This window comes from Glandiceps talaboti, chromosome 1, assembly GCF_964340395.1.
Source record: "Glandiceps talaboti chromosome 1, keGlaTala1.1, whole genome shotgun sequence".
Lineage (NCBI taxonomy): Eukaryota > Metazoa > Hemichordata > Enteropneusta > Spengelidae > Glandiceps > Glandiceps talaboti.
In genome coordinates this window covers 35,616,347-35,638,835 of record NC_135549.1, presented here as the reverse complement: position 1 = coordinate 35,638,835, position 22,489 = coordinate 35,616,347, and the positions used below count along the sequence as shown (strand labels likewise).

At 36.2% G+C, this 22,489-nt stretch overlaps 1 protein-coding gene across 5 annotated transcripts in view; it reads right to left on the bottom strand.

The window, feature by feature from the left end:
- The window catches only part of LOC144439222 (mitochondrial inner membrane protease subunit 1-like), a 71,015-nt gene that overhangs the window by 2,246 nt on the left and 46,280 nt on the right, over positions 1–22,489 (bottom strand). For all 5 annotated transcript variants that reach the window (XM_078128502.1, XM_078128517.1, XM_078128510.1 and 2 more), the window contains one exon: positions 965–1,075. In XM_078128502.1, coding sequence (XP_077984628.1) covers positions 965–1,075 — 111 coding nt within the window. The remainder of the gene's footprint in view (positions 1–964; positions 1,076–22,489) is intronic.

Here is a 22,489-nt window from a genome sequence, read left to right as displayed (position 1 = left end):
TCAAGTTTGGTTCAAATGTCTTTGATTTTCCCAAAATTTTCTTTTCATGGTATGTTTCTTGAAAATATTGGTTTAGGCTGCTCTATGATTGATGAAACTTCTTCTTTTTCCAAAGCCCATAGTGTCATCTCTGAAAAGTCAATCTAATGGCTAATGTATATATTGTGCAAATATAACATCACTATGTGCTCTCGCGAGTTGCCAGGTACGAGTTCACACTTCTAGTGACATATTTCAAAACAAATGCATACCCATACATAAAATGAATACTGATATAGCCAAGTTTGGTCCACGTAGCGGTAAATATAGCTCTTGTATGTCTGTCTACAATGTTTAATAGTAGATGTAATAACTGTTGCCTGATAGTCCTAACAAATATTGGATGTTTTATGAAAGGGTTTGATACATTTCAAGAGTTGCTTCCTCAAATCAATAAAACAGCTATTTTGAAATTGCATGCTGACATGGGCAACACATTAATAAGGTAATCAAAGACACAACAACAAACTAATTGACAGCAAGTATGTTTACTTACAGCAAACTGTGGAAGGAAATCTTGATTTTACTAGGAAATGTAGGAATCTTAACATGCATTGATTAAATTGAGAAACATTTTTCTCATATTGTAGTGGACAATTTGCGTATCTACTTGCGTGGCAGTACATTTGACTTGTCTTGGGCAATCAGACTAACAGTTGATTTACAATCATTTGCACTACTGTTTGCATGAGTGAGCTTACATTGCAGGCAAAATGGCTCTGTCTTTTGAGGATAATGGAGTGTGTATGGGCATATACAGACACTAATTTTTATGCGTTAATTTACTTGAAAATGCGTAAAATACACAAGATTTGACACAAACAGAAACACTGAGCCTAACACAATGACTTTGTATGATACTGGAGTTTTTTCTATGTCAAGGCAGGCATGCCTGGCACATTAATTTCTTTGTCCACTCAATTACCTTCAAAAAGGCTTTTCCCCTGAGTAATGCAAAAGGTACTGGACCATACATTCTTGAATCTGTGGAATTAGCTGTGTTATCACCTTCCAGCCACACATGGCCTTTTGGCACCTGTATATGTATGACAGGAAAGAGTTCAGAAAGTCATCTAAAAATAACATAATTTTGGATGTGTTTGATTTTTATAACCAATGAATGTACCAGTGGCATTGTAGCACAAATGTTCACAGTAAACTGTAATTTTCTGCAATGATTATGTGGGCTTGTTGCTAGGCATATTTGCATACATTTTTTGAAGATTTATTACCATGCCTACCCATCCAGGGTGTTATATCTGAAATATACACCATCGTTTAATTGTTGCTATGGGCTTGGTCATGTTGCATGGCATATATATACATACAATTTTGCAATGTTTATTCATTTACCTTCCCATCATTGGTAGGGCGTAGAATGTCCGCCAATATTCGCCTATGCAATACTTCAATGTCAAAATGACATACTGCAGTTACCAAATGAAATACTGCAATGCTTGATTCGAGAATTTCATTATGATTTACTGACATGATGAGATACTGTAGTGATACCAGACTTAAACTGAATACCCTTCCGTAAGGGTATCGTCTTGCTATCATAAATATAATTCAAACTCCCTGTTCAAATCACACATTGCGCCCTCACTGTGCACTGAATATATAGAGGTCAATGTAAAGGTCACCAGTGTTACTACAATTTTGCAAATTAATACACGTAGGCTAGATCGTGAACAACAGTGTTGAAGACAAACAATTTATTTCTGTAGGCTTATAGATTTCATAATATTGTTATAAATCATACTTTATTACACCCGATGAATGTGTTCAATGAAAGTGTATATTTCCCGAGATACTGCGTTAATTACACGATCACATGGCTCACACCAAACAGGAGTAGCTTGATATTGGGAAAAATTGCAAAACAACAAGGTAAAATTAGAAAGTTCGACGTTAATATCATACTTCCTAAATTTCTAACCGAAAATCTAAGAGATTTAAATTGAATGCCTCCTGTAAGGGTATCACCAATTATGCAAATTACCAATTAAAATGATATTCAAAAAAATGTGGTAATGAACGTTTTTTGACAAAGCCTAAGTACTGACAATAATCAATTATGCAAAGTGTACCCTAAATCTTTAGGTGAAATCGATGGCTTTTGTAGTACATATGCACTCTCGCACTCTATTACATTTAACGTGTGTACTAAATTGTATGGAAATTGAAGTATGCAGTATAAAGATATTGCCTAACTACCAAAACTCATTAATTAAGCAAAGTATTTATTAACAGTGTAAGGTATATCAGCAAACATTATAGGATACATATGATTTGTTATGGTTAAAGTATGTACGAATGGTACTGAAATTTATGTATGCAGTCTTAAGACATAGCGTTACTGCTAGACGTTCAGGCTTTCCTTCGATACTATAAGCGAACGAATTTCGCAGTGAGGGCTTGCCCGAACAGTCTAGCAAATGTCATTTTCAGACTGCACATTCCATTGAGATTACATTAAGCGGTGGGTTGGGCCATGTATGCATATATATACTTTAATATATTCAATCTCTGCATGCAGATGTTGACAAACACATGTTACGTCATTACTATGTCTTATCGGTTTATGGTAATTGTGTTTGATGAGTGTGTAGACATTGTCATTCACACATTTCAGTTAACGCATTGGTGGTTATTTTTACATCCCCCTCCTTAAGATGAATATGCATGAAAAATTAGCTATTGTCCTCTGTTTGTGCTTGTCGCTAATGCAGTTCTCTGATTGGCAGTTATTTAAATCCTGATGACATTTGCTAGACCTTGGATGTTCCATCCTCAATAGCGATATTTCGTCGTGTGTCGTATTTTATCTGAAGAACATCCGAGGTCTAGCAGATAGACTATCTTAAGATATAGCCTAATTACTGAAACTCACTAATTATGCAAATTATTCTTTAACACTGTGAGGTACATCAATAAACTTTACAGGATATATGGGATTTATTAAGGTTAACGTATGTACTGAATTGTATTAAAATTGAAGAATGTATTCTTAAGTTATGGCCTAATTACCGAAACTCATTAATTATGCAAATTATTCATTAACACTGTCAGGTACATCAACAAATTGTATAGGCCACATACGATTTGTTATGGTTAATGTACGTACTGAATGGTAATGAAATTGAAGTATGCAATTTTAAGATATAGCCTAATTACAGAAACTCATTAATTATGTAAATTCATTAAGACTTAAAGTTACACCAACAAGCTTGATAAAGCATATGTAATATACGTTTTTTGATATTTGTGCCAAATTATATGAAGTTTGAAACTTGAATTCATAAGATATAGACTATTTGCTGAAAACGTTGATTATGCAAGTGAGTCATTAAAATTTATGGGATGTTTACCAAAAACTTATCAGATCTTCTTTTTCCCATAAGGAAGGTGTGTACCAAATTTCATATCAATTGACCCAGTCATTTTGGAGAAACACAGTCACACACACATACAGGAAAAAATGACATACCGCAATGCTTGATTCGAGAATTTCATTATGTCTTACTGACATACATGATGAGATACCCTCATGCGAAACTTTGTAATGATGTTATGCTATTCATAGATTATTCAACGACAACATGCAATACTGCGATGCAAGATGATGACATGCGGTGACTTTTTGTTGAATTGCAATGCATAATGCGAGTATTAATATGAAGCAAGCTAGCAAGTACCGACTATCTCTAACCACAATAATGCACATGCACTACTGCACTGGAGCACCAGTTATGAGTGTTGCGAGTATCATCGGTAACTCCGGTGTTTAATAGTCCTGCTTGCAGATGATGCATGGGTCTAGATTACTGACGAGGAAGGGACAACTTACTCAGTAAGCAAGTAGGACTACTCCTGTGTCTGCTCCAGTCATGAGCGTTACCAGTTCTGTCATGCACTGTCGTGTGCAAGTAAAGGTCAATGTGACAGTTGGGTTTAGCACTATTACCTTTGATTACTTAAGTATTTTTGGTATCAGATAATATAGGACACAAATTATCTTTCAATGAATCGTTGGTCCACTCACCCCCACCCCACTCATAAATCGAACCAGAGGCATCGGTCATGGACCGTAAAACTTAAAAAAACAAGTCATTGAGAATGACATAGTCCCCGGTATAATTGGGTTTTAAGGAATTATCACTACTCTGATCACGCAACAACATTTGTGAACCTAAAACAAACAGACTTAGATATGTTGTGTGTGCTTGTTGGACATGGAATATGCCTCCAACAATAAAGGATTGGTTGGGTATGGGGGATCATATCACAATGAAAATGGAGTCTGAGTTATGGCTTTGGACATGGAAAATTCACAAACAAAATGGCTGCCAGCTAGGCAGCCATATTGGATCGTATCACGACGAAAATGGATATGCACATGTATGTCATAGAATGCTGTCCTAATACCAACTTTGAATGAGATCTGATCAAGCATGTCTTAGTAATGGCTTTGGATATGGAAAATTCACAAACAAAATGGCTGCCAGGCAGCCATATTGGATCGTATCATGACGAAAATGGATATGCACATGTATGTCATAGAACACTGTCCTAATACCAACTTTGAATGAGATCTGTTCAAGCATGTCTGAGTTATGGCTTTGGACATGGAAAATTCACAAACAAAATGGCTGCCAGGCAGCCATATTGGATCGTATCACGACGAAAATGGATATGCACATGTATGTCATAGAACACTGTCCTAATACCAACTCTGAATGAGATCTGTTAAAGCATGTTTGAGTTATGGCTTTGGACATGGAAAATTCACAAACAAAATGGCTGCTAGGTGGCCATATTGGATCATATCATAAAACAAATTGACGTGCATATGTATGCCATAGTATGTTGCCCCTGTACCAAGTTTGAAAAAAATCGGTCCAGGCATCTCCAAGAAACGGCTGCGGACGGACGGACGGACGCACGCACGGACAGACAGACGGAACCCAATCCATAAGTCCCCGTTCCGGACTTCGTCCGCGGGGACTAATGAGGGTTCAAAGGTTGGGGGCATGAAAATTCTGATGGTCTGAAAGCCAATTTTTTTCTATTGTCAGTCCAGCATCAAATCATGTTTCCATATGCAGAAGCCATTTGTTTTCTCGGTTACCAATTGTGTTCATAACTATACCTACATGTCACTGATTCACAACTAATTTGTTCTGTGTATGTAGCAATAAGTAGCAGTTTACAATCCATGCTTCTGCTATCTAATTTTTATGTACAAGAGATAGCTGGTAAAAAATCCATGAGAAGCTGACTGATCTGGGGAGTGCTGTACTCCTGACCCCTCTGAGTTGCTTTCCTTGAAGCCGTTATAATAGTACCAGGGGCTAGAAGAAAATATCTTGCATGTGTAGTGAAAATATGTTGCATGCATAGCTTGCATCCTGTGAAAGCAGCCTTATATCATAAATGCTGGAAAAAAACAGGGCTTGCTCACAAATATTGAAAATATTAGCACTGCATTAGGTGGCACATCTCCAGATAAAAAAATGAGAATCTGATTCCCAAATTTTGCTGATTTCAGCAAATCACAACAATTTTTTTTACTTCTGCCTGTTGGAACAATTTTTTTTTCTCAAGCCATTACAGGATCAATTTTTTTCCTTCACATGCCTACAAATCATTTCCCCCTTTTCCTATTGTGTCATTACACATTAAAATATGTGTTATGGAAATATGTTAATTTGGCAAATAGCCGACCAGTTTGTTCTAGGATTAGCTGTGCACTAATTAATTCAAAGTTGGTAAACTTTAATAGGACAATGATAATGGTAGGAATACGGCAAAAAGTCAGAGAAAAAGATAGTTTTGATGGTAATATGTAATATTTACAAATTTATGAACTTGCCATGATTATACATGATGTTGACAGACACAGTGTCGATGTCCAGAAACTTGTTTATTCTTGTCAGAGAGGACGCTATTTCACAACATTAGAATTTTACATTTGTTCTAAAATTAGTTTATACTGATGGCCTATATGTCTTTTCAGTACTAGAGTTATCGGATTGCAACGATGAAAGCCAATTACTTTAGTACTGTCTGACTTCAGTAAACTTTGGAAGCTATCTGTAAATATTTTGTAGATACACCTTAAAAGTAAACACCTGCACATCAAATCTTGCTATAATAGGATGTCACTCTATGAAAGTTACCACGTACATGCGTATTGTGAAATATTGGCTGTATATGGCTCACAGTATATATGTGTACGATGCATGGTAAATTATCAATATTGTACAGTAAATCCCAAAATAACCAGTCGTGTTTGGCCACATCAGTTTAGTAAACACCTCTTCTACAACTATATTTATAGCCTTTGTCAGAATAATTGAGTGGACAGAGTTCCTCGACAACAGAGTGAAGATGATACACAACGTCCTTGTCATTTATTCCCAAGGCATCTAAATTAGATGCAAGACACAGTAGTAATTAAGGTAACACACTTTCGTTGGAATCCATCAAAGTTTTTATTGTTCAGTGATCGGAGGTCTACCAGCGATGCAATATCGAATGTAAATGAGAAGGCTGTGGCTTGGTCGGTGTGATAGCCATAGACAGATGCAGACAAGTCTGAAGGTGTCGATCCTCGTAAACTTCAAGTGGTCCAAAAATGTTCTGACAGCGTACATAATAGGGCACGTTGAACAGGTTTCATCTCCATGTGTTCAGTATCAGGTGTTAAAATGGTGGGGAGGAGCACCAGAGGGACTTGAAGTTGGTCGACAACGGCATACATGCAATTCTAGGGAGCGATCAGTTTTTACGGCCGGGGGTGGGCCGGTAAATCAGAGGGGGGGGGGGACACCTCAATTTGGGACTCAAAGAAGGGGGGGTCATCATTTTTACGAGGCGAATAAAGGGGGGAGGGGGGTCACCTTGTTTTCAACTAAACAAAACCATGAGCCATGCTCCTGTACTTCAATGTCCATACATTTAATAATAACTAGGCCAAAGCCCCTAAGCTCACACAGCTGGGTAGATTCATTTGTGACCAGCTGCCTCACAATGATATAGATAGTGCCCTTGGCATGGAGATTGAACATCGTACATACATGTAGAACTTGCATGCGTAGTCATTGTTCTGCAATGCATCCTTGGGTAAAACCACCAAAAAAACATTGCTTAGTGTATAGGACACGCATGCGTACTAGTCATTGAGCCACTATGCTGCCACTTGAGGGCGCTGTGCAAGCTATTAAACAAAAAAATGTAAGTGCATAAAATAAACCATAAACAAATAGCTATAAATATACATTCAAATATAACATAAACTCTTTCTCTTGATACATCCAATATGTATGGTATGGCATCACAACACTGCACCATGGCCACCTTTAAGCAACAGTTATTTGTTAGAAATTTGATTTCTCGCTTTTGCACGCAATGAGTTGCATTGTGTCATCTTGTGGTACAAAAACTTGCATGTGTAGCTGTACATGTAACACATATTAAGAAATGAAATACCTTAAGATTTACTGGCTCTAAAATCTGTTCCTCCATTGACCTGAACATGTGGAATTGTGTACAAACATAACCAATTTAGGACACTTTGAAATAATATGTGGCAAACACTGTGACTGAAAGTGCCTGACCCAGCCTGTGTCTAGATATTGGATATTCATTGTCCATGTGTATAGTTAGTCTAGTTCCTATACATTTTTGTACATATAATGTATGATAACTATGATCATCTCCATTAGAAGTTCCAAATTGATTTATGGTTGAGATCAATAGTTCAATTTAGGGTAAAAACTAAATTCTTTTAGTGAGGGGTGGGGTGAGAGGAGGTCCTTTATAATGAAATCTGTTTTGTACCCCAACACGAACATTTCTAAAAATGTCAAATTGAAAAATGGGAAAAAAATGTGTTATGCATGGCCCTAAAATACATTGTGCCAATGAAAAAGCTATTTTTTCCTGACTGCATACTGGTTTTGTATTCATAGCACTACATGATACTACATACTGATTTGAAATTGATTTGCTGTCTGCAACAATTTTACCAATTTAGTTAGAAGGGGTGAGAAAGGGGTTTTGAGGCCTTACTAAAAGAATTAGTTTTTTTACCTACTGATCTCACCCAAATATGTTGATTTATCATACATGTACAAACTATTGAACTGTTACTTTGCATAGCTAGAGTACGAACTACATGTCTTATCAAAAAGTACTTTTCTGTGTTTGTGTTTCACTTCTTCTCTGATACCTGTGACCATCACCAAGTTTAATACATGTTACTTGGCTACATGTGAAACCCCCTTTTCTCTTGCTATTGTTTTACACCATAAACTACCAAGAAAGAAATATATTCCAAGGTGAACACAATATTAATCGGATTCTCAGGGAATATATATTATGTGAATGACTGATAAACAAAGTTATAAACACAGACTTGTTTGATGATGATCTAGTAAAGGGCTATTTACTGTAGCCAGAACTTCTATAGTACTGACATGGTACAAAGTTATGAGAAAAATTAGATTTTACATCTCCTCTGGAATATGTAGTATCCACATTGAGTGACTGTATACTGAGAGTAAAATTTTGTCAGCAGATCATAATGTTACATTTCCTTGGTATTAGAGTGTATTTATTTTCAAGGCTATCATGTTGCCAACAATATACTGGACAACATAGCCAGTAGTAAGTGAATTGAATTAGTAATCTAGTTTAGAAACTGCTGTAGTACAGAAAACATTTTTATGACATTTTTTAATTTCTGTTTTGAAACAATGACATTTATCACATTTCATTATTCAAAACCTTGAGGAGTGCAAACGTGTACAAGTATGGAAAGCCACAGTTGTGTTAAGTTTAAAGAAAACAATATATTGACTATATGATGTGAACATATCTTTATATGATGTAAACAATTCATTATATGATGCAAGTACATCATTATGTGTGACAGTTATTGACATGGGTTTACAAGTATATTAACTCCATTTATAATACTGTACTTGATAATTAGCTGAATTAATAAATATTAATAGTTCACTCAATCTAAGAGATATCCTAGAACTTTTGGTTACTAAACCATGAATATTGTGTACGTCCGTGAACAGACAATCATACTTTTCATAGGGTTCCTATCTAAAGAGCTTTATACATGTGAAGCAATGGATTTGGGATAGCAATTTACCAGATACACTTAAAATTACTGAAAATGTAACATGTAAAATTAACTGTGCAGTGTGCGGTATTATGCTTTGAGAACAGAGTGTCTTTTTCAAGAACAAAAAGAGTGTTTCTTGTCAATAGATGGGGGGGGGGGGTCATTGTTCTTTTATTTGTCAGGGGGGGTTGGGGGTTGGATTGTTTTGTGAATGAATTGCAGGGGGGGGGGGGTCACTATTTTTAAGTACAACATGAACAAAAAGTCACCGGCCCACCCCCGGCCGTAAAAACTGATCACTCCCCTAATTGGTTGGCCATGTTTGTTGGCAGTGTTTAGTTTGCACTCCCTAGCTTGCTTCATATTAATACTCGAATTCGACAAAAAGTCACCGCCTATCATGTCATCATCTCGCATTGCAGTATTACATGTTGTCATTAAATATAATAATAATAATTAAATAATTAAATAAATATTATATTATATAGAAATAATATTTTTTATAATAATCATGTTTATTTTAATATTAACCACCCTACCTGGGGTAGTTTTGTATGCTGAGTTCAAAAAAGGGGGTCATTTTATGAACATCTGTTCCCATGGTAACCAAAATCACCATAATATGTTAATCATTTTTCCAAAATTTGACATAAAACATTCAAAGAAAAGATAATACAGTGAAAAAATGTCCTTGTATTAGACATGTATGAGTTAGTGCTACCTGGTGTAACATAAATTGTATAAAATTGGATAGCTGTTTCCATGGAAACATGGTAGATGTGAAAATTATTTTTTCATTATATACACATACATCTCACAAATAACATTATAAATCTGATAAATATCTTTTTATTTGCACATTGACCCTACTACCAAGGGTAGTTTGTCATGCTGAATTCAAAAAAAGTGGTTATTTAATGAACATCAGTTGCAATGGTAACCAAAATAACCATATTATGTGAATTTTTGAAAAATTAGACATAAAATGCTTTAAAAAATTCAAATTTAGGAAAAAACATCATTGCTGTTGGAATGTATGGGTTGGTGATATATGTTGTAACAAGGTTTCATGAGTTGTGAAATTATCTGTATCAAACCTATGCAATTCTAAAACTCTAAAATCACCAGAATAAATTGTAAATACCTAAAATACCAGCAGTCCTTGACAATTCCATTTACGTAGCTTGGCTCAGTCTTTTATCACAAAATCTTCAAAGTAAGTGTACACATACATTTGAGTACAAGTTGACATGATCGTTGACTCCATACTGTATATTATTGTTTGTACTTGGATTTTATCCAACAAAATATCGTCTGGTTTTAAATTCTCCAACTCAACTGACAACATGATGTGCATATGCGTACGTACATATTTCCGGGTCCCAGTGACACATGCCAAATTCAAACGATAAGGACACAATGTAGTTGGGATCGATCACAGTATCACTACATCGATTGTTACAGGAATATCAATATTATTATCTAGAATTTCTCAGTCATGAAGGCGTGAGGTTTCATGACCAGTGCAGTGTTATAAAGATGGCGACTGTTATACTTTGTGTGTGCAAGTCGACTGACGTCACTAGAATGTATTACAATGTAGCTATAGTTATCACGCGAATCACGCATGTTATGTGCACTGCATTTATGTGTGTATGCAGCAGTATGAGGTGTGCCGTACACACATCATATACACAAGCATGATAGGCAATGAAAGCAACCAACTCACTAGTTTATTGTTTGCATGACTTTGCCGAACGACTAGGAATAATCATTAATTTACAAGTTGCTAAAATTTACACAAAGTTGACTTAAAAACATTTTGTAATGCATGCGTAGTCCAGATTGTTTGTCTTGCTTTCAAGTAGACTACCGAGATCACGAGAGTTGATTGCTTTTATTTTGATACAATAACATGTACCACTGACGCAGTCAGTGTAAAAAGACACAACAATGATGTTGTGTCTACCTGGAAAATTACATACATCGCGGCGAAAAACAAGTTCATATGGACATAGCACAGATGCACAGTGCAGTGAATACGTCACGCTCCCATGTCAAAAATCAAAACAAAATAAATAAATATTAATAAATAAATAAAACAAAAAATTGCACTGTAAGCATGTTCAAATTTTATTTTATTTTACGAGACAAAAATAGTGGTAGGCGATATACGGCACCATGACACACTGTTTTGGGTAGTTTTTTGAAAGATTACTTGACTTGACCTCATTTCCTACCCCAATACAAATTAGCACTTACGATTTCATGTGCATTTCACCTGTTTCTAATTCAATTGTGCACAATGAACCAAAAAACACAACACTCTAAAAAAAATAGTAGTATACACACTATACTTGCCCATCACAATAATAACCTTTACTGAGCCAGTAAGCATGTAAATATAACTGAGTTCCTTGACCACTTTAGGAGTTCCTCGGTTGTGGCTCATGATCGAAGTGAAATCGAAAATTGTGTTTGAACTGATATAAAGAAGGCAAGTCGGCTTCATGATAATATTTAGTTTTGAACAATAATGCGTAGTCCGATTGTTTGTCTTGCTTTCAAACAGACTACAGAAAGTTGATTGCTTTTATTTTGATACATAGCATGACATATCATTGTCGAAATCAACATAAAAAGACTCATTGCAGTACTGATGTGCAATTCAGTTACACGATACAACTCATGAAGCAATTCGTCACATGCGATGAGGTTTGCAATGCAACTAGTTGCATGGTGAGTCACAAGAGCTAACTGTTGCACATGCGTAGATATATAAAAGTTACAGGTCATCGAGGTCAAGTCTTCTAGCGGCAGGAATTTGGCAAAAATGCTATGAAATTGCTAATAAAATTACGAATAAAACGACTGAAAACTTGTTGAGGTATCGATAGTAAAACTCTATTCAATTCAAAGTTCGTTTAGGGCGATGTTGATCTTTCCGATGTCGCTACTTGCATTCAAGTTGGAAATGAAATGATATTCAGCGGAGATGAAGCATTCATAGACATTGTTTACTATTGGTAAGTGGTAATCGTGGTGATAAATCGAAATTACATTAAAAATACTTGCTGAAATAGAATATTTATACTAAAAATATGGCGGCCATAACACTGAACGTCATTTGACACATAAGTATATGTCAAAGGTTATTAATAACTTGCGATGCGATGAAGTGGTTACACGGTGTAACTCACGAAGCAACTCGAGAAGCAACTTGCGACGAGTCGCAAGGAAACCGACATGTTTCCTTGCGACATCGCAAGACCCTGTGACGGGGCGAGTACACGATGCAATTCGTTGCATGCGACGAATTGCATCGTGCTTTGCTAGTTGTGTTGCATATCGTGTAACCAAAGTGGTTACACGGTGCTACTCACAAAGCAACCGACATGTCGGTTTCCTTGCGACGTCACAAGACCCTGCGACAGGGCGAGTACACGATGCAATTCGTCGCATGTGACGTTACAAGGCAATAACAACGTTACAAGGCAATAAAAGCTGGTTTAGGTTGATATGTAATTACAGCAGGTCGACGTCAACATGTGCGCTCGTACTAGAAGTAGTACCTGACTGACCCATTGGAAATACGTGTTCACTTTTCCTCACATTTTTGTTCCTAAAGCTGTTTTGCTCATGCTCAAAGTATAGTGTACCATCTTATTTCAATTCTGGTCATTTTCACAATAATGAAATTAATTGTTATTGATGCAACAAACTTTAGTTGTTTTAGATTAACTAGTACCTTTACCCATTGCACATGGATCGTGCCCTATGTACTACATCATGTAATACATCATACATGTGGTCATCATCACATGTCATGTACACATGAGTACGCAGCTGAAGTCACAGTCGCGGTTGTTGGAAAAAGCAGATACTATCACACGTAAATTAACAGTTTTGAGATCTACTATAATGTTTGAGCGATCAATTTCAAGTTCGAAGGTAATAAGAACATGTATTTGATGCCGAAACACATCATAATGGATGTCAAAGGACACCCCTGTCACGAGCACGATGTACTCATGACAGGCACCGGGTACAAGCATGACATGCTCATGACCGGCGCCTGTCAGCAGACTTGGCAAAAAAAAAAAAAAAAAAAGGTTGAGAAAAAAGAAAGTTGAAAACAAAATTTAAAAAAATAAAATAAAAAAACTTTAACAAAAAATATATTTTGAATTTCAATTAAATATAATCCTTGAAAAAATTCTGGTTTGACGAAAAATAAAACAATATTCTCAAATAAATGAAATCTTATTTCAATTAAAATAATGTGAACATGGAATAAAAGTACATAAACAGTTTAAATTAGTTTGTAAGTATGAAAAATATAAAATACTACAGCTAAAATAAAAAAATACTTTTGGCCTGAACGGCTTCCCATACTTCAGTATGAACGGGACGGGTACTTTTTTGAAAGACAATGAAACTGCTTCGTGTCACTCTGTGGATGGTAATGAAACCAATCACGAGAAAGTGAAATAAAGTGAGTACATAGTATTCAAGGGGGCTGGTTATCTGACAAAACTAAAAAGCCCAAAGTGTAAAATAAGAAGCAAAAGTGTTTGTCAATGTACTGCTGCTTAGTACAAACACTACTACTAAACACTTCGTGGAATAATATAATTACTTTGGACTGTACATTGTATTACATCATGTTACATGAATTTGCTGAACGGCCGGCAAGGGATATTTGTTACAGAACGTTGTGAAAGTCTACGATGTTTTGAAAACAGCAGCGATTTGGGAAATTATTACAAATATAGATTAAAGGCTCATTGCAAATATTGTTTTCAGGGAATGTTATCGACAACATTATAAATAATAACAGAACAATGTATGTGGCCTATTAACCTTGCTTGGTCATGATGCGAGCTGTTCAGACAAATATCGGGGGGGGGGGGGGGGGGGGGGGGGGGCTACTCCCTTATTTGAGTATACATTTATGTGCCGACCTTTTGGGTTAGTTTTCAAGCCATTTGGTCTAAAATGGGGTCAGGGTTTTTTCGAACTCAAGAGTCTAAAACGGGTTCACTTTGCATTATATTTGATTTTGCTTGGTCTAAAGTGTGGCCCTTTGTCCTTTGCCAAATCGTAATTGCCATAAATTGCCCCAAAATGTTGCCTCCGAAGGAAAATGTATTTTGTTTAAACTTTATGCTAAAAAAAACCTGTAAATTAATGGTCTAAAATGGGATATTGACTTTTGGTCAAAGTGAGTCTAAAATTGGGAATATGACGACACACCCCTATCAGAGATGGCCACTGGTTACGCCCCGGGAGAAATATTGGTAAAAGTCAAACTAGTCGTAAACATGTGAAGTCACAGTCAGTTACACTGGCAAATAGAAATAAATAAAGTAGGTTTGAACAAACTCTATTGATTCCTGAGGATATTTCACACTGATCTATGTCTTGTCATTACACAGAACTGCTAATAGCATATATGAATATTTAGACTTTTGTCGACAGGGCGCACCCTACAGTATAATGGCATACGTTCGATTTGAATTATTAAAAGTTCAGTTATTTAAGTGTGAAGTGTGCATAATTAGTAAAAAATAAAATAATACTTATATTTATATACATATAAAGAGGAGTAACCAAACTCTAAACTGTTACAACTTGAGCTTGTATGAGAAATGTCGCAAAATTAATTGAGTATTAAAACTTCAACTTCAGTGATATTCAACTAAAGTTCTCCCATACATTTTCATTATGATATAATATTACACCCCTTAACTTTTTCAATTTCCTGATATGCAATTTTGAAATTACTTTTATTATAGTTTAGACTCTCACAAACTGAATGCAGTATGTACAGATAAAATTACATTTACATTTCTTGGGGTTTAATTTCATGTTATTAATATGTGACCTGTCTAATTGTGACTGCATAGCAGATGAAGACGAACTTCAATTGAAACACTCAGATAGAGTGGTGTCATCAATGAATACAAAATGTAAGCATTCTATACATTCTTGAATATCATTAATCATAACTGTGAAAAGAATGGGCCCTAGTTTAGTTCCCTGTGGGACACCTGCCTGAATTCCTTTTCAACTGGATAGAAAATTTCCTATTTTAACTTGTTGTCGACACCCAGATAAAAAATGCACCACCCAATTCACAATTTTGCTATTAATGCCAAGTTGTATAAGTTTGGCAATTAAAATGTTATGGTCAATCTTATCAAATGCTTTACTAAAATCTAGAAAGCAGATTCTAACCATTTTACCATGATGGCTTTTGAGTTGTTCAATCCAGCTTTGAACCATGTCTACAGGGGCAAGTGTAGAAGACTTTTTGGTACATGCAAATTGCTTTGTATCTATTTTACCAACAATCTCTCATTTCATCCACTTCTCGATCAAACTTTCCATTACCTTGGCAATGCAACTTGTCAAGGAAATGGGGCAGAAATTGTCAAGAGATGGCGGGTTTCATTTTTTCGCTAGCAGTACAACCGTAGCATCTTTAAACTGTCATGGTACAACACCTTCTCAGAATGACGCATTAACAATATCAACTACAGGTTGTGCAAATTCCTCTGCGAATTCATTCAAGAGTTTGTTTGAAATATAGTCGGGTCCCAAGCTTTGTTTGAAGGAAGACATTTCAGCAATTTAAGCATGTCTGAGTTATGACTTTGGACATTGAAAATTTGCAAACATAATGGCTGCCAGACAGCCATATTGGATCGTATCACGATAAAAAATGGATATGCACATGTATGTTATAGAAAACTGTCCTAATACCAACTGTGAATGAGATCTGTTCACACATGTCTGAGTTATGGCTTTGGACATGGAAAATTCACAAACAAAATGGCTGCCAGGCAGCCATATTGGATTGTATCACGATGAAAATGGATATGCACAATGAAAATGGATATGCACATGTATGTCATAGAACACTGTCCTAATACCAACTTTGAATGAGATCTGTTCAAACATGTCTGAGTTATGGCTTTGGACATGGAAAATTCGCAAACAAAATGGCTGCTAGGCGGCCATATTGGATCGTATCTTGACAACAATGAATATGCACATGTATGTCATAGAACACTGTGCTAATACCAACTTTGAATGAGATCTGTTCAAGCATGTCTAGATCTGAGTTATGGCTTTACACAGGGAAAATTTGCAAACAAAATGGCTGCTAGGCGGCCATATTGGATCGTATCATGAAACAAATTGACGTGCATATGTATGCCATTGTATGTTGCCCCTGTACCACGTTTGAAAAAAATCGGTCCAGGCATCACCAAGAAACGGCTGTGGACGGATGGAAGGACGCACGGACACACGGACAGACAGAACCCAATCCATAAGTCCCCTCCCGGACGAAGCGGGGACTAACAACACCTTGATAGCTAACAATAGGAAGAGCGTCATCCTCAGGAAGATCCTGCACACAACCAGAAAGGTTGAGGGGAACATACCCCGGTAGTCATTAGTGATGTTAACAAAGTGACTATTAATGGAATTAGCTGACACTGTACCATGCAAGCGATCTTCACCTATTTCTAGTTCTGGTACATTTCTAGATTTGTTCCAACCACATAGTCTGTTGACTTCATTCTACCACTGTCTGCTGTCTCCAACCTTACAACTGTCTAATTTTCTTGAGTAATCTCTTTTCCTGCTAAGATGAATCACTCATTTCACTTTGTTCCTCCATACAAGGGTAAATTTTGTCTTTTCAATGCTGTTTGACGGTTTTCGATTATGCGTTTACTTTGGCTGCTCATAAAGGGTTTATCTGATCTGTGAACTTTCACTACTTTGAGGTGAAAATACTTATTGATTGCATTTGAAATAGCTGACAGGAAAACTGATGTCTTTCCCTCGCAAGATTGACAAGATTGACAACTGTAGACATTCTGCCAGTCCTGATTCATTAACCATTGGGCGAATTCACGTTTACAGGAATCTTTAAATGAACAGGTTGTGATTGATTGAGCTGGGATGTGTGGGGCACAAACCATTTGCCAGAGAACCATTGCATGATCTGAGGAACACAGTTGACCGATTGATTTTGGAGAGTTATATAATTGTTGCAAATTAGTAAGAATCAGGTCTAATGTAACATCAATTTGTGTAGGGATCTTAACCACTTGATTTAAATTGCAATAATAACCACAATTGGTTTAATGTTCATCCTATTAAAATCTTCAAGGACAATGACACCCGATTCGGGTGATTTAGATGTTACCGTGTCAATAGCATTAATGATATGACTAGTTAATGGTTTTTCGTCATTACCAAGTGGATGGTAAATGCATCCAATCAGACCTCTGGGCAACCATGGCGGGCGTACAGTGCACCAGATGGATTCCACACCATCAATACGAATTATGATTATTTAATGGCCCAGGATTCAAAGACTCATTAACATACAAGCGACCTATCGGTCAGAATAGCTCCGCTGTTTTTTTTTTTAATTTAATTTTTTATTTTGGTGACATGTAGAAGTGGTTCAGTTCTTCAGCTCTTCACTATGCAGTTTTGTTTTAGTGATGTAATACTAATAAAGTGGTTAGTGGTTTCATATGATGTCTCACTATAAAACACATTTTACAGAGAAGTTGGTAATGTATTGTACTTTTATACCATAGTCACCATTTTATAACAAAAATCTACTGTTATGAAAAATTGCACAAAAGCTCAGAAAAAAATGACTGGGAAATGCACACAAGAAAAAGAAAAAAAGAGGATTTTGAGGTTGGCTATAAATAATTCCAGTGTCTTACAGCTGTAACCCTGGAAAATTTTAATGATGAATGAAATAAACTAGGGATCTAAAATAATTTTGAGGCAATTTGAATTTCAATTTTCTAACAAATTTACAAAGTCAACAACATTCAACTTGTACTAGTTGTGGTAGATATATATAGGGAAGAAATGTATTAATCGCCATCTTAGTACGGCGACAATCTCAAGTACCCGGAAGAGAGTCATTCTCAGCCATACGTTACAGTGGTAACACTCGTTCATGTTCGATTATCTTTCACAAAGAAAACACAACGAAATGGTTGAAGTGATCTTTTTTTTTTATTTCTTTTCGTCACAAAAACAAAATCTGTGTGATCAAAAGTGTTGTAAACTAAACCAGAAAGAATTATCGGACTGGCTAAACTTCCCGATGAACTGGAGTAAGGTCCTACTACTTCCAAGTAAGCCTCGATAGTACTATAGTAGTACGTGAGAAAATCGTCTCAAACTAGCGATACAAGTTTCAAAATATAACTTGACATGTCTTCATTTGTTAGAGTTATACAATTCAAGACGGGTTTTCACTCGAAAACAACAATTCTGTGAATAATGACACTCTGAACGCAGCGATTTCTCGGACGATGTTACCACTGTAATGTATGGCTGACAACGACTTGCTTCCGGGTTAGTCCCTCGTGCATACGGGTGGATTGTCGCCGTAGGGAAACTAAGAAAGATGACGATTAATACATACATCGTCTGATATTTTAATTTACAGTGTTTCTTGTGACCGGCGCCTGTCAGCAGACTCTGCCATTTTTTTCATCATTCCATTGTATTTAAACCTTGTACTTGACATTTCGCAATATTTATAATTCTCAACAAAATACCTCAACATGCCTCACTTCGCTCGCACTCAAAGCAGCCCCGCGCGGTATGATCACTGATGACATGATGAGAGAGAACCTTTTCGGATTTACATGTAAAACGGGGAAAGATACGCAAAACATAATGCAAAGTCTGAAGCCAAATTAAAGTTGTAATTATTTTAATTATTTTTACTTGCCAAATATTTGCATTTTGGAAAGGCAAGACACGTTCATGTCATTTAACTTTACATGTGAACTGTCGGCCATAACTTCAACCGCATGCCTGGCATGCCTTCCTTACGCAAGTTGTCTTAATTCTGGTTCACTGTCATTCCAAATTGCATGACTATATAGAATTAATCACAAGTTACATGTTATCTGAAAACATCACACTTTTATAGTGGGTCTGAAGTGTGATTTTAGTGAGTAGCAAGAACGTCCTGTGTTGATACTCAAGATACTTGCTGTGGAAAATCGCTCGGTCAAATGAGGTCATCTTCAGCTTCTGGTCGAATCAGGATAGAGTATGCAAATGAGGAAGTTGCGGACTGGCTGATTATGTAGAAGGGGTGTAGAATTGGATTTGAACTTTACAACCCTGTTTCGAACAAACGCTTGTCATTTGGGCGCCCAATGCGTAGAATTATGACTATAGCACATATTACATTGCTAGTTTGACGTCAATAGTGTCTTTTGAAAAGTGGCAGTTTACTTAAAGTCTCGTCGACTGATTTCCAATATGGCGTCGGTCATAATACTCATTAACATATTCATTTTTTTTCAAATTACAAAAAAAAAATCATAAAAAATAAAAATGAAGATGTGCTGACTTGAAATTCACAAACCCGAGTAAGCTACCCCCTGCGCATCAACACAAGAGATATCGAAGCAATCTAACAAGAAGTTTTCACGGAGATGATGAAAATGACATTTTATGAAAAAAAATCATAAAAAATTGAAAATGGCACAGATCAACTTGGCATGAACAAAGCTGAATAGCCTCCCCCCAGGGAACATGCACACCAAATATCTAAGAATTCTGACTGTCACTTTTGGAGAAAATAATGAAAATATAAAAGTTTGACGGACACCTATGATTCACTCTACTCTCTATACTCTATACAACCTATACCTAAAGCTACGCTTTCAGCTTTCGCTGACAGCGGAGCTAATAAAGCTATGCCACAACCTCATTGTTTAGATTGATCCCTTCGAAAGAGGTGATAGTTATCCATTGATACTGTACTGTCGCTGTTTTCATGTGTAAACCAGGTTTCTGTCACGGCCGCCATCCGAACACTATTCATATTGCACACAGTCTGTAGTTCATCAACCTTCCTAAACAGTGATCTTTCATTGCAAAGTAGAAAGTTTGGCAAAGATCTAATCAATTTTTCTCAGGTGCACGTTCACGATATTATTGGGTGACTTCTTCTGTACGTTCCACCTAGTGATTCTTACAGGGATGGGATATTCTTTTCGTTCACCTGCTGGTATTCCTCTTTTTGTAGGCCGCACTCTACACAATTTCAATTCTTTCCATCTCTGCCAGGTGGTGACATTCAAACGATTCATTACAGGCTTATTCAATAAGGATGTAAGAATGTTTGTCAGCTTGCTCCTTGAATATGCAAATGAAACCATTCTGAATTGAAGTCCTTCCCAGTGGAATCTTGACGAACGTGTACGCCAGGACGACAAACATCACCAATTTACACAAAACTGTACAAAGTTAGTGCAAAAAAGTGGTAAGTTCACCATCCTCATACACAACTAGCTATTTCTGATGTTATCAGAAAAGTCACTCCATGTGACAATCAGTTGAAAACAAACTACGTTTGCACATTTGTACTTGCAATGTGCATTTATTGTCATTTTTAGACTAATTTTCCTGAAAATTCACAAATTTTGGGATTTTTGTCACAATTTTGTTAACAAGCTGAAGTGAAAACAAGCTATGTTTGCACATTTATATTTGTGCATGAATTGTCATTTTTAGACTAATTTTCCTGAAAATTCACATATTTGGGGATTTTTGTCACATTTTAAAGCTGTCTGTCTCTATTTTTTTAATTTAAATTCATGAACGAAGAACTGTAGTACATGTGAATACAAATCAAACGATATACTGGGTGTTCAGGCACATGGTAAATTCCTTGACAGATATGGGATTGGAACATACCCCGGCATTCCATGTAGTCATATAGATTCTTTGAAAATGTCATCTCACCACGTATGACAACTATGGGACAGCAGGTTCATAAATCTTCAGCAGGTATGTTCTATACAAAACATTTATCTCCATAATTATGTTTTGAATGTCAAAAAATCTGTGAATTATGTGATGTAATAAACTATGGCTTTCGAGAGAGAAAAAAATTCATAACAGTGAATAAATGTTTGTGTAGTTTTATTAATTGTAAATAGACAGTATGTGGCAGGGTCATAAATTTTCACCTGTATTTTATTTGTACAATCGGTGGCGTAATGCGTATCATGCTAGGCACAACATTAGTCAAGTTACATGTATGTTTGTAATGCTGTCACTCTGTAAATTGTTTGTACTGATATTATATTGAGTGAAAAATGAGAGACATAAAATGTAGAACTGTGAGTAAATGTATGTACTTGTACTATATTAATTGCGATTGTGGGATGGCTGGGGTTGTAAATCCTCATATTTTCTACAAAAAAGCGATGTGTACGCCATTGTCACACAGGCCGTATGTTTTGTACAGTAATGTAAACACCTCTTTAATTACATGTGCTAATGCTCTAGCTTTCAAGCAATCTACAGGGAGAAATAAAATTCGGCCAATAAAATTATAACTATGAATAGATGTTTGTACTTTTTGTAACAGGGTAAAACAGTACCTAAATCAAATCTATGTGTTTACCACATAGATGGTAAAGGTTCAATGTCTTGACCTTGTTTGGCCATGATGATGTCATAGGATGCATCCTGGCATTCCCTTGACATGCACACTAAGAACTTTGTCACACACTTCTCAAGACAAAATGCAGTGAACAACGTTCAAGACGTGTCTAGTTTTCATCCTTTAAATCTAGCAGCAGGCGATACCTAATAGTGTTTGCCACCCAAGAGTGTAGTGAAGGATGACATTGATCTAGGGTGAAAGTAGATATATACCTCAGCCAAGGGTATGTTGATACACTATTGTACAACTTGTAATCTTTGTTAAGTCAATTAAGTCTTTTGTAATATTTCATTTCCATAACTTTGACCGTTTTATTATAAATAATCATGTACTTATTAAGTAGACAAGAATAGAAGAAAACTAGTGCCGATAATGTTCAAATCACCACTTTAAAGTTGCGTATTACATCCTGGATTATGTTACTGTGACAGTTCAAGATGAGAGAACAGCTGCTAAACTCTTCGTTCACACTGTTGCTATCATGACACACCCAGTGTACGTCTGTCTAGTGAGAGATCATTTATAACCATTGAGTTTAACTTAGGACAAGCCAGACCATAGCAACGTACTGCTAAGTTTCAATTAACACCTCATTGTATTTCACTTTGTTTATATATGCAGGTCTTTTGGTGTCTTTGAGGTCATTGAGGTCTCTTAGGTCACCTCTTTTTGTGACATACCTGTGTATAACATTCCACTGTACAAATAGTCTCATCGGAAAATAAAAGAACATGTTGGCACTTATATAAACATCTGTGTGTCCATCATTT